The sequence below is a fragment of the Leishmania mexicana genome, chromosome 20 (genome assembly GCF_000234665.1).
Source record: "Leishmania mexicana MHOM/GT/2001/U1103 complete genome, chromosome 20".
NCBI classification, from domain to species: Eukaryota; Euglenozoa; class Kinetoplastea; order Trypanosomatida; family Trypanosomatidae; genus Leishmania; species Leishmania mexicana.
The window spans coordinates 1311433-1323355 of NC_018324.1; the positions used below are offsets into that span (position 1 = coordinate 1311433).

General features: G+C 57.6%; 8 protein-coding genes across 8 annotated transcripts; all 8 read right to left on the reverse strand.

Moving 5' to 3' along the window:
• Nucleotides 1-154: 154 nt before the first annotated feature.
• On the reverse strand, nucleotides 155-742 carry LMXM_36_3350 (conserved hypothetical protein; the record flags this gene model as incomplete). The annotated part of the gene is made up of 1 exon (XM_003874639.1): nucleotides 155-742. The coding sequence occupies one exon, from the start codon at nucleotides 740-742 to the stop codon at nucleotides 155-157; it is 588 nt and encodes a 195-aa protein (XP_003874688.1).
• Nucleotides 743-2558: 1816 nt separating this feature from the next.
• On the reverse strand, nucleotides 2559-3230 carry LMXM_36_3360 (conserved hypothetical protein; the record flags this gene model as incomplete). The annotated part of the gene is made up of 1 exon (XM_003874640.1): nucleotides 2559-3230. The coding sequence occupies one exon, from the start codon at nucleotides 3228-3230 to the stop codon at nucleotides 2559-2561; it is 672 nt and encodes a 223-aa protein (XP_003874689.1).
• Nucleotides 3231-4314: 1084 nt separating this feature from the next.
• Nucleotides 4315-4623, reverse strand: LMXM_36_3370 (conserved hypothetical protein; the record flags this gene model as incomplete). Its single annotated transcript, XM_003874641.1, has 1 exon — nucleotides 4315-4623. One exon carries the CDS (start codon nucleotides 4621-4623, stop codon nucleotides 4315-4317), a length of 309 nt encoding a protein of 102 aa, XP_003874690.1.
• A 1088-nt stretch (nucleotides 4624-5711) lies between these two features.
• On the reverse strand, nucleotides 5712-6128 carry LMXM_36_3380 (conserved hypothetical protein; the record flags this gene model as incomplete). The annotated part of the gene is made up of 1 exon (XM_003874642.1): nucleotides 5712-6128. The coding sequence occupies one exon, from the start codon at nucleotides 6126-6128 to the stop codon at nucleotides 5712-5714; it is 417 nt and encodes a 138-aa protein (XP_003874691.1).
• Nucleotides 6129-7062: 934 nt separating this feature from the next.
• LMXM_36_3390 (putative ribosomal protein L29) lies at nucleotides 7063-7275 on the reverse strand (the record flags this gene model as incomplete). The annotated part of the gene is made up of 1 exon (XM_003874643.1): nucleotides 7063-7275. The coding sequence occupies one exon, from the start codon at nucleotides 7273-7275 to the stop codon at nucleotides 7063-7065; it is 213 nt and encodes a 70-aa protein (XP_003874692.1).
• Nucleotides 7276-8402: 1127 nt separating this feature from the next.
• On the reverse strand, nucleotides 8403-8615 carry LMXM_36_3400 (putative ribosomal protein L29; the record flags this gene model as incomplete). The annotated part of the gene is made up of 1 exon (XM_003874644.1): nucleotides 8403-8615. One exon carries the CDS (start codon nucleotides 8613-8615, stop codon nucleotides 8403-8405), a length of 213 nt encoding a protein of 70 aa, XP_003874693.1.
• Nucleotides 8616-9113: 498 nt separating this feature from the next.
• Nucleotides 9114-10250, reverse strand: LMXM_36_3410 (short chain dehydrogenase-like protein; the record flags this gene model as incomplete). The annotated part of the gene is made up of 1 exon (XM_003874645.1): nucleotides 9114-10250. One exon carries the CDS (start codon nucleotides 10248-10250, stop codon nucleotides 9114-9116), a length of 1137 nt encoding a protein of 378 aa, XP_003874694.1.
• A 571-nt stretch (nucleotides 10251-10821) lies between these two features.
• On the reverse strand, nucleotides 10822-11907 carry LMXM_36_3420 (vacuolar protein sorting-associated protein-like protein; the record flags this gene model as incomplete). Its single annotated transcript, XM_003874646.1, has 1 exon — nucleotides 10822-11907. The coding sequence occupies one exon, from the start codon at nucleotides 11905-11907 to the stop codon at nucleotides 10822-10824; it is 1086 nt and encodes a 361-aa protein (XP_003874695.1).
• Nucleotides 11908-11923: the final 16 nt, after the last annotated feature.

The window sequence follows — 11923 nt, forward strand, 5'->3', positions numbered from 1 at the left end:
CTAAGGACAACTATGCAGCCCCCCGAAAAATGCACGCGCACTGCAGCATAGACATCCAAACATACAAGCACTCCACCCACCACACAAACACCGAGAAGGCAGGAGGAGGAGAATGAGAGAAAAGAACGTCAACAGCCTCACCTCGAAGAGTCCATCAGTTGTTGTACAAGGTCGAGCGGGCACCCGTGACGAAGTCCGGCATGCCCCAGCGACGCTGCAGCTTTCCGTGAGACTTGATAACGTTCCACATATGCGCCTTGCGCCACTGACTAAGGGACGTGTTTTCGATCGTGTTGTCGGCGATGATGGCCTGAATGCGCGAGTTGACATATTCATCCATGACAGTGCTGTTCGCTGCCTTGCCCTCCTCAGTGTGCACACGTTGATTCCACCGCATAATCTGCGCGTGCGATGGGTGCGACACGAAGACGCCACCGTCCTCGAGAGCAAACATGCGAAATGTTGGAGACAACGTGCGCGTCGTTGTGGAAAGGCTGCGGTTGTCGGCGAGGTCGTCTCGCTGCTCCACGGCAGTGGTGGCTGGTGGTGGAGGGGAGACCGGCATCACCTTGAAGGTGCGGTCCTTCTTGGGGGTGTAGACAGACATGCCAAAGCCACCGAAGCCGTAACGCACAAAGCCGCGGTTGTACACGCGGCCGTAACGCGTACCCGCATTAGGGTGCTGCGCGCGTTTCTTCTGATGCGACTGCACACGCAGCAGCGCCTGAGTAAGCCGCAGCATCACTGTGTTGTAGCGCCGCCGTGCTCGTCCAGGCACACAAAGGTGAACAGGTCTGCAGATGACTACGCGATGTGAGCGTATGGGAGAGCGAGGAGCGGCAGCAGCAGCCTCGGTGACCCAAGACACCTTGCTCTTAGTGCCTTGAGTGAGACGGTGGCGAGGAAGAGGGGGGCTAGTAGAGCTATCAGTACGCACGGGAAAACAAAGGAATGTGGACACAAGAAGAGGCCGTAGGTGTGAGGGAGAAAGTGCAGAAGCGCGCGCATGGGAGGGAGGATGCAACAAGTGAGGGGCAGCAGGATATAACGAAAGCGAAGCGTGCGCCGCTTCGAAAAGAATACTCGGGTGGCAGGTTGTCGCAGAGGGGGAGAGAGGGAAGGGGTGGCTACTGACGAGCAGACTCTAAAGACGGCGCAACCAATGCTATCCGCGCAAATCTTGGCGGGACTACTGTCAGCAGTCACCTCTCCTCGCGAGTCACACAGAGGGTACGAGAACAGGAAAGGTCACAAAACGCCGCTATCACCTTTATTCAATCGGTGCCTCTCTCTCTTCAGCCGATTTCGCGTTCCTTGTGAAGGTGTAGCTGCTTGGGTCACGGTTAACAGCGCAACAGAGATGAGATGCACGGATGCGTGGGTGCTCTACAAGAAGCGATGTAAGTGCACGCAGGCATTTCATCGTCCCCATCCCCCATGCTCAAGACCCTCGACACAACTGCCCGCACGCAAACGGGCGATTCGAAAAAAGAAAAAGGTGCTGAGGCGGGTGCTTGCGCCTCGAATGTGCGCGCTCTATGTAATCACGCTCTTCTGCTCCCGCCACATACCTCTAGCTCTGGCGAGTGAGGGTGGAGCAGCCTAAAGTGCGTTAATCGTTGCGTGCCTGCCGAATCGCCTGCACCCTCTCCAGCACAGCATCTACGTCATCCCCTCTGTCTGCGGCTGCTGCGTCGTGCGCGTTGGCAACTCTCGTCAAGAGGAAATCCACCTCCTCCTGGAGTATCGCCGCGCGGACCTGCGCGGTCCGCACATCGCGCGCCACGTCCTCATCGAGCTGCTGAAGACACAAAGTGGCGTCCGCTGGCGCTGGCGTGTGTGTGGACTGGGAGCGCTGCGGCGCGTGCTGCAGTGACGACGTCTCCTCCACCGCACCAGAGGCCCCATAAGCGGGGGTCGTTGAGTCCACCGTCGTCGGGTCCATTTGTGTGTTCGTTTATTCGCTGGCTACGGGTCGCTCAACTATGTGGGCGCAATGGTAGCAGTTCGTGCCCGTGCGAAGGAGAGGAAGGAGAGATGGAAAGGAGAGAGTCGTGAAGCGCACGCCGCATCGACTCGTGTGACATACGCTGAGGAAGGCGGCTTCAAGGCTTGCGCGCTGCCCCCTTCCCCGTCCCCTCCTCCCCCCTCGCCCAACTCCGCCACATGACGCACAGGGGGTGCTGTGATGTCAGCGTGCGACACACGCGCGAGAACAAACGGCTTGGAGGCTTCTTGTGCCTGCTCGCGACTTGCACCACCGTCTCTTCTTCTGAATTATTCTCTCTTTCTTGGGGCGGGGCTCTTCTCTGGTCACATGCAGCCATGGCTCGGCATAGGTGCTGACGCCGCACAGGAAGGACATATGGGAGAGAGAGGAGAGGGCCGTCGACGACAACGACAGTGATCAGAGTCCGTGCTTGTGAGAAAGCCGAATCACTCACAACCACGGAGACAGAGAGAGAAGCGGCCAGACGAGTTTTTCGCATCCGGTGCAGATGCGCTCTCTCTCTTTTTAATGCCCGGAGTGATTACGCTGCATGCTGGGTAGAGGCAGACTAGCTCCGCGTGCGAGACTTGGAGTAGTTGTCTACGATACGCTCCAGGTTTCGGAAGTGCTTCCGCTTGAGCATGTCAAAGTTCACAGCGCCCGTCTCGTCAATCGACGTGGGGTCGTCGCGGCGGAGGTACTCGGCAATGTTGTCTATGAGCTGCTGCTCCTGCATCGACGAAATGACCCGGAAGAGCCGCTCAGCCTCCTCGACAGTGATGCGCTGATCATCCTGGTAGGCGCGACGGATTCGGTCTAGCGCGGATCGGCACTTGCCGGCCTCAGTGGCCAAGAGCGAGTTGGCACCATTGAAGGTGATGCAGTTCTTCCAGATGAGCTCCACGTCTTCCATCACCTGTAGGGCGGTCGAATAGGTGTCGCCCTTTACAATGTTGTCGAGAATGTGTCGCAGGCTCATGGGCGACTTGACCACGTCGTAGTACGTGAAAATCTCCTGCGCCAGCGCGTTGACCGGCTCGCGAAACCACACAGAGCTCTCTTCCTCACTGTAGAGCTTGTATATGCAGTGATACAGCTCAGCCACCTCGGGGATGGTCTCTAGCGACTGGCGATGGGCGTGCTTGCCGGCTGGCAGCGGCCGTGGGTGCTTCAAGGCACAGTCGATGTACTGCACCCAGTAATCAATCTTACCCAGAGCATCGCCGGGTTGAGAGGCCATTGTCGATGCAGCGCTGACGAAGGGAAAAAATAAAAACGCCGTCGACGCTCCTGTCTTTCCTGTCCGAGTTTGTGCGTGCCTGAGTGCAGGTGTGGGCTTGGAACGCTGCACAGCACAGATGGTATAGTTGGCGTGGCAGCGAAGGAGAGGGGGAGAGGAGGCGCCTCTCTCTTTCCATTCAGTTCTATGACTCTGCAACGTACTCACGACACGGTTGTGCACAGGCAACAGCAACAAGAGTGCCGGTGACGCTCGCCACCCAGCGCTGAAAGAAATGAATATAGTGATAGAGGTTCGTGGTGACGGTGGTGATGAGAGAATTATGGTAAGGGAGGTGCACAGGCGGCACAGACAGCACTTCCAGTGCCGAAGGTGCTGGTGCACGCACTTTTGTGATCTTGCTTCCTCAGAAAAAAAGGAAAAGAAAGGGAGATGGGGCGAGTCGCTCGAGGACAGAGGCGGGCTCCGCTCGCAGGCGCACCGGAGAGAGCGAGAGGCGGCATGAAGGAGAAATCTAGAGTACGGAGACAGGCAGCAAGCTGATGAAGAGGAGAGGGAAAGCAAGGTGCGTGGCGCAACGGGGAAAGGCGTCTGTGACAAATCGTTTCATTTTTTGTTGTTGTGGGAGGTGGGAGAGGGGGCGGGGGCGCAGATGGATGGAGGAGATAGGTTTCATGTGCGAGTGCCTGCGTGCCTGCTGGCCAACTACGCTGACAATCCGCCCTCTTCCCATCGGCGCATAGAAAAAGAGCAGGGGTCACAAGTCACGTTGCGCCGCCTCTTTATCTTTTCCTTACCTTTCCTGCGTTAGAGTGTTTTCCTGGCTGTCGCGTCCACTATCGGTGCCAAGCGCAGCTTCATGGCACCGGCACCATACCAGCAGATTCTTTGTGCTATGCGGCAGCACCTAGTGCAGAAAGCCACGAAGAGGGGGAGGGGAGGGGAAGCAGGGGAAGGATCGCTGCTGTAGAAGAACCGTTGCAGCCGACGTCTCTACCGTACCTCGCTTCCGCTCACCGCCGTTGCTGCCACCATCTCCGCCATTCCTTTTTTCTTGTCCTCCAGCCGATGTACACCGCCACCTTCACCGGAAGTGCGTGGGGAAACCAGGCTCGTCTTGCTTGTCCGCCACCCGCACTCGAAAGCCGCGAAAGTTCATCTGCGTCGCCTGCTGCTTGAGGTTTGTGGCGATGGACTTCTGCCATGGCGGGAGCGCCGTGTCCGGCACAAAGACGATCCCTTCAGCGTTCTTGGCCTCGAAGTCATCGAGACGGCGGCGGTTCTCAATCATGACACGGTCACTGGTGACGGGCTTGTACGGCTCCCGCCGGTTGAGGAGGAGCATGTGCTTGCTCGTGATTTTCGCAGCCTTCGCAAGTCGCTTGAGACCCATATCCTTGGCAGCGGCCGCAGCTGCGTGTTGTAAAGGAAATAGCTAGCCCGGCCGTTTTATTTTCAGTTTTCCGTGTTGAAGCAGCGTACAAGTTCACGCATCCAGGAAGCTGCGTACCTGTACTGTGGGGTGGAGAGGGAGAGGGAGAGAGTCCCTCAGACCCGACGGACGCTCTCAGGCTTCTCTCCATCGATCGGTGAAATGCGCAGTAAAGCGATTCGGGCGAGTCGGCCATCCATGCCCCCCCGAACGAGGCGATGCAAGAGACAAATCGAGCACAGAATATGAGTGAGAGGACAACAGCGGAGTAAGAGCACACCAGTGATACGGAGAAAAGTACAAGATCGCTTCAGTCATGGGCACAATGGCCAACCCCTACCTCTACGCACGCGCAGCCACCCACTCACACGTACAAGTGCAGCGTTCATCGTGTGCTCCCCCCCTGCTCCCGGCACCATCGGCGCTTTGAATAAATGACAGGCATGGGAAGCAGTGGATCAGAAGTATAAGGATCAACGCAAAAAAGGGGAGGGACCTCTCCCCTCCCCCATTTTCCGAAAAAAAAGCAGAAACGATGGTGAGATCATCGCGTCCCTCTCTTCGCGTATCACGAAGGCGAAACCGATGGCAGATTGGGGGAGGGGGAGGGGAGAATACCTCCGCCCCTCTTCCTGCACTCCTGTGGTTGGGCTCCGTCTCATTTCTGTGTGTGTTTCGTAATTGTCGTTAGGTGGATCGCCTTTGTGCCTGATTTGCTACGCGGTCACTCTCTTCTTCCGCCTTTTCCGTCTTTGGGTTACATACGGAGCTCTATTCCCTACAAAGAAATGGACGAAAGTCCACCAACTTTCTTCCGTTGCCGGCGACGGCCAATCACCAGATTCGACACAGCGTCCCCGCTGCGCACCGGCTGCGTGCTCACCACGAGAGGCAAGAGGTAGCGAAGCTCGAGGTGAGATGGTAGAACTGGAATGTAAAAGGAAGGGGGTGGGGTGGAAGCACCCCTGTATTCGCTTGTGGGCAGTCCATGAACGAGACGCTCTGTGAGGCATCATTGTGGCAAAAAGATCGCTGTCGGCTTGCGGAGGTTACTTCCGTTCCTTTTGAGCTGCAGCATCTGCATCGGCGGTAGCTGCGGCTGCCGCAGCCACTTCCATCTTCGCAGTCGGGGGCTGCACGAGAGGGCAGCTAGAACCACGGCCAATACACATACCTGCGAAGAAGACAAGAGGTAGGGCGACGAGGTGGACAGGCACCATGTCCACGGAAGGGAGGGAGCCGAGAGGGTGCTTCATCACATACCGAACCTCCTCCCCGAGGCGGGCTATGCGATACTTGAACAGCTTTGATTGCAATAGCAGAAAGTCAGAGCTAAGCATGCTAGCCAAGTCCCTGTTCTCGGCTTTGCAGACCGCCAGTGTCTCCTGGAAGGTCTTGGCCTGGCCAGGCTCTTTGAGGAAGGCGCTGACAGCGCGTCGCATCACAGACGAGGAGCGACGGAACATGATCGATGCCTGCGTTCGCTCCCCGCCTCCGTTTCTATCAATCTCAGTCCCGACCGCGCTCTTTCGGTGATGGAGAGGTGCACTGCTTCTCTGCTCCGCGTCAGGGGCAGAGAGGAAGAGTTCAAGGAGAGGAGGAGAAAAAAAAGAGCACATCAGCTGACAACGACTGTTTCGCGTGTGTGCTCGCCATGGCGGCAAAGGCTAGAGGACATGGTAGACAGCGGATTGCTCAAGAGCGCACGAGCAAGGGAAGGGAGGAAGGGGGAGGCCCAAGCACCAATCCACGCGATACTGATAATGGGACATGGCCCCTCCCCCCACCCCATCCAGCTCCCGGGACCGCTAATGATGTGATATCGGAGCACAGGAGAGGCGCATCCACGCAAGGCGGGTGAATACGCTGCACACCCTTGTTTCCGTTAAACGTATGCTGTAAGCCACGCGCATGCCTCTCTCACGTACACCACGGTGTCGTCTGTGCGGTGCGTTGTAGTGAGACACAGACATGACGGTTTCGCTTTTCTTTGGTGTTTGTGCGGTGACAACATCCTGCAAGTGAGCCGGGCGACACACACACATATATGTATATATATATATATGAAATGGAAAATAAAAACAAAAACGAGGTACACAGCATCGCACGGATTCAGTTCACGCACGGGCTGCCTTGCGAGGGCGCACAGTGTCTCTTCCGCTCACACGCACGCCAACACACGCCGCCCACTTTCCGTTCACGCGTGGTGGGCATGCATAGCACAACTCTGCTGAGTAAAAGGAAAGGCGGCAGCATGCAGGAGAGCGCACCGACACACCCGCTCCCGCCCTCGCCCCGCACGGGCGAGCTCGCGGAGGCATCTACTCGAAGAAGAGTCGGAAAGGGACGGAAAGACGAGCAGGACTCGTCTTGCGTTCGCACACACTCCTCCGATCCCGCTCAGTTCTTGGCGGCAAACGCAGCGATGCGCTCGCGGCGCTTCTTCAGCGCCGCCTTCTGGTTGTGCTTGCGCACGCGGCGGGCGTTCACCAACGCAGGGAGCCAGCTACCACGCTTGGAGTTGTGGAGATGCAGGGGCACGGGGCCCTTGATCCCATTGCGGTGGTTCTTGCTCGACTGGTTGTGGTTCGTGTGATTCTTGGACTTGGCCATCTTGAATGAACTGAATCTGTAAAAGCTTTGACAATAATGACCAAACACAAGTCAGTAAAGACGGTGGGGGTGGGGTGGGGGCGTAGGGGGTCCCAGAAATGGGTATTATTGTAGAGTGCAGTGCTCGTGAAGGCGGCACACGCAGGCGAGATGTGCGTGGGCGTGTGGTGCAACGGGAGGGGTGGGTGGGTGAGTGAGCAGAGGTGATACACAGCATGATACAGGCGTAGAAGTCAAACGAGAGACAAGCAGAAAGAAGGGTCACGGAGAAGTGTGTGTGTGGGTATCGAGGGCAAGTGGGAGCAGAAAGGAGAGAGGGACGAGAACAGCAGATGGATGGAAGGAGTGTTCCATTATGGATGCGCACGACCCACACGAGCACACACCCATGCGTTCATGCGCGCCTACCCGGATAGCAGCGGGCGACTGGTGGAGATTGAGACGAGGACACAAGCAATGCAGGTGCCAGCTATTTGCTTGTTAGCCAACTACGCAAACACAGCATCATCGCGGGAGTACGCGAGGACGGCGCTCACTTTGTGGGAAGCAGAGAGCGCTCATGTCCTTTACGGATGCCTGTATTGTGTTGTGAGGCTGTCGATGTACATATATATATGTGCACGTATCTCATCGCTTTTTCGTGTGTCTGGCGTGAAGAGTACAATCCGAGGAAGGAAGGCTCTCCCCCGAAAAAAAAGGAAAAAGAATCAGGCACGAAACACACACGCAGGTACGCAGCCACACATAGCCGGTGGTAGCAAACAAACAACAACCAGAGAAGGGGTCGGCAAGCAGAGAAGCGGGGGGAGCCCTCTCTCTCTGTCTTGGCCCCTTCCCACCGTTTTCTTGTCGTTGCGTTCCGCAACGAGACACCGCTTTGGCGTTCGAAGGGCCATCAAGAGAACCAGGCGAGAAGAGCGGGGAAGAATAGAATCTCGAGCAGAGTTGAGCGCACCGTCCAGGTTGGTGGTGTCGCCCGCTGATGCGCCCCACCAGTCCCGCTCCCTTTCAGCCTTGCACTACAAAGATGTGAGCGAGCACGGGACGAAAGGACCCAACATGGCGTGCACGCGTGGCTGCGCACGCTTTTTCTTTTCTTGCGCTCGCACACACTCCTCCGATCCCGCTCAGTTCTTGGCGGCAAACGCAGCGATGCGCTCGCGGCGCTTCTTCAGCGCCGCCTTCTGGTTGTGCTTGCGCACGCGGCGGGCGTTCACCAACGCAGGGAGCCAGCTACCACGCTTGGAGTTGTGGAGATGCAGGGGCACGGGGCCCTTGATCCCATTGCGGTGGTTCTTGCTCGACTGGTTGTGGTTCGTGTGATTCTTGGACTTGGCCATGGCTACGTGTGTGTGTGTGTGTCTGTAGTGCAAAGGGTGAGGGAAGGTTTTTCGGAGGATAGCGTGAGACGAAGAACGCGGGGAAGAAAGATGTGTTTGAGGAGGAGACGAAAGACCGGAGCAGGTGGAAGAGGCGAGACGGGAGGGGCGCCAAGAGCACAGGCATACTCGCTTGTGTTGTGCTCTTTTCATGGATCTCATTTTTTCTCAGCTCCGACTCAAACAAGAAAGTGGCGACGGCGAGTGCATCAAGTCGTTCCTCTACATGGCAGCCACACCATGCGTGTTCGCCGCAGCTCCTTCGCACTCCTTCTCTGTTTTGTCGTCCTTTGCCTGCGCTCCTGCAAAAAATAATGAGGCTACGTCTCGGCACCGCGACACTTTGCGAGAGCGAAGGAGTAAAAGGCCCACATGCACACGCAGGCGCCTACGTCGACACAGCGACGCGGGCGTCGCCACATGTTTCACCACCGAGTGTAGCTGTTCGCTTGTCGCACATCAGTGGTGTTCCAGAGACTGGAGGCTCTTGCGCTTCACCAGCACATCGATGATCCCCGTCAGGAAGGGCCGCAGGCGATAGGCAAGCTTCCCGCTTGTCGTCATGACGATCTCGGCATCATCACACAAGACGCCGTCCATGCACTGGTGTGCGCACACAGCAGGTGAGACGCCGCGGCGCTGATTGCCGCCCAGAGGCTTGCCGTCGTTTGTCAACACGCGACTGTGAAAGTCTGTGTCCACGTAGCCGGGGCAGCAGAGCGTGATGCGTACCGCCGTCTCACCACGCAGCGCGTTCATAAAGCCCTGAATGGCGTGCTTCGACGCCGTATACGCACTGCGCAAGATGGACGGCAGCACACCGGCAAGAGAGGACATAACAACGATGCGACTGGGCGAGCTCGACGAGTGATTCTGCGTGAGCTGCGGAAGGAAGGCCTGCAGCAATCGCACGTTCGCGAAGTAGTTGATGTTCATCATGTCACGGCATATTTGCTCAAAGGCGGGCTCCGTCGTGAAAGGGGCAATGGCGCCTGCTCCGGCGTTGAGCACAAGGTACTTGAGAGGGGGAGCCAGACTCCTCCCCGTGCCCTTGTAGAGGCGAGTGTACTCGCTGCGAACGCGATCGGTGCCCTCCGCCTTGCTAATGTCGGCTTGGATGTACTCGACCCGCGGTGCACCTGCCTCCCTGCACACCTGCGCCGCTGTCTTCAGTGCCTCCTCGTTGCGGCCCACCAGCACAATCTCGCAGTGGGAGACGGCGAAGATCTTGGCCAGCTCCATCCCCAGCCCGGAGCCACCGCCTGTGATGAGGGCGACGGCGCCTGCCTGCAGTCGGTGCCGGTTGACTCGGCGGTACACATGGCGGCTGAGAAGCGCCGCAGCGAGAGAGAGAAGAGCAGCCAAAGCAACGCGAGACATGCCTGGACGCGATGATGAGCTGGCCGATTTGCTGTTGTGCTTTTCTGCTGCCGCGTCGTTGAAGCAATGAAAGTGATGACCGTAAAGCCACGCGCACGCACGTATGTGCGTGAGGATGTGGGGCGGGTGCTGGAGGTGCGAGGTGACGGAGAGAGAGAGTTGATAGAGGGGGAAGGGCAGAGGCAGACGCGGGGACGAAGGTGTGCACAAGTCCATGTGCTCGTGTGCCGCCGGGAGAGCTCATAGCGTTGCATCATCAAGGCGCGCATATGGACCAGAGGAGGTGGGGTACACGAGGAACCATCTTCTTTCGCGGTGTTCGTGTGTGGGTGTGCATATGTTATCCGTCCCTCATGCGAGTCGGCCGCGTATGCCTCCGCAGAGGCACATATCATCGTGATGTAGAGTGAGAGCGCGACTTGGTGAGGGAGAGACAGCCAAAAAGAAAAAGGGGATAATGGATGGAGGCCGTAGGGGCGTTTTTGATACGGAGGGACATCCACGTCACGCGAATGCACAGGAGCGAGAAAACCAGAAAAAAAAAGCAATGATACAGCGCTACGAGGGCAACAGACTGCAACAACACGCGCAGAAACAAAACAAAGCGAACAAGGAAGGCGAAGAAACAGGGAGGCTATCCAACAAAAGGAAGACACAGCGGCAGCTGTATAGATAGCGAGAAAGCGGAGGGGGTGGGGTTCGAGAGAAGCACCATGGGAGCAGCGAAAGGCGAGACACGCACACACACACACACTCATTGGAGTGTGGACACGAAGAGCGCAGCACATCACGCGCTCCAGCCGCCTTTTGTATCCACGTCCCCCGAAGCAGGCTTCACTGGTGGGCCCGGGCTGGAAGAGGTGGCTGGCCGCTCCTGCCCCGTGCGGCGGTACAACTGGATCTCTTGCTGCTTGAAGTACCGCTTCCCTTCTTGACTCACCAGCACCAGGTTGAGGAAGTAGCGCACACTAAAGAGGTTCTCAACATTCATGTACGTCGGCGTCAGGCGCGGCACCGACTTGAGATAGAGACGGATGGGGACCACTTCTTCCACAATAGGGGTGCCATCCATGACCTCGAACTTCTGCAGCGTCTCCGACTCCATCGTCTCGCCTGCCTGGCCAGGCGCGAGGAACTCTTTACGCACTAGTCCCACCTCGCCGTACGCGATGTCCATGTCTGCTACCTTGTACTCGACCTTGCCCAGCACCCGCTCCGCCAAGTGGAAGATTTTCTTATCGTAGCGGAATTCAATATGAAGAACGTTGTCCACACCAACGTTCATCGCGATAGACTCAGGACCGAAGCACGTCTCGCGGAAGTAGTTCATGTGCGCCGAGGCATCAGGCTGCGACTCGCTGAGCGCCGCGTCGACGCGGTGCACCCACACCTCCTCCTTCACGCTGGCACTCTTGATGCGTTGCTTGACCGTCGCCTGTACACAGTACTTGACTTTGGCGTAGATGCCATGGTACGACTCATGCTCCTTCGGTGCTGAGAAAATGAACTCGAACGGCGTCGACTGATTCAGCGTGTCTGGCTCGAACTGGCGCTCCTGCCTGAGGAAGACAACGCGCGATTCGACTTCACGAAACGTGCTTGCCACGCCGATCAGCTCCACCACCACACCCTGATGCGAGTAGGAAGAGCCGGTCGGCGTCACCACCACGCGTCCCTTGACAGGCTCCCTCCACGAATAGAGCGGAAAGCGCTCGCTTACCTTGTCGTAGATGTCCACTACCTTGATCTTGTCCTCCTCCGGTTTGTCATCCAGCACGATTTCGAGCTTGCAGCCGTCGATGCTGCGCAGGATTCGGCTCAATAAAGAGAAGCTCTGCTGCCCCTTCTCTGGCGGCAACTCGTCGCGAAGCATTGGCGAGCGCTGTAAT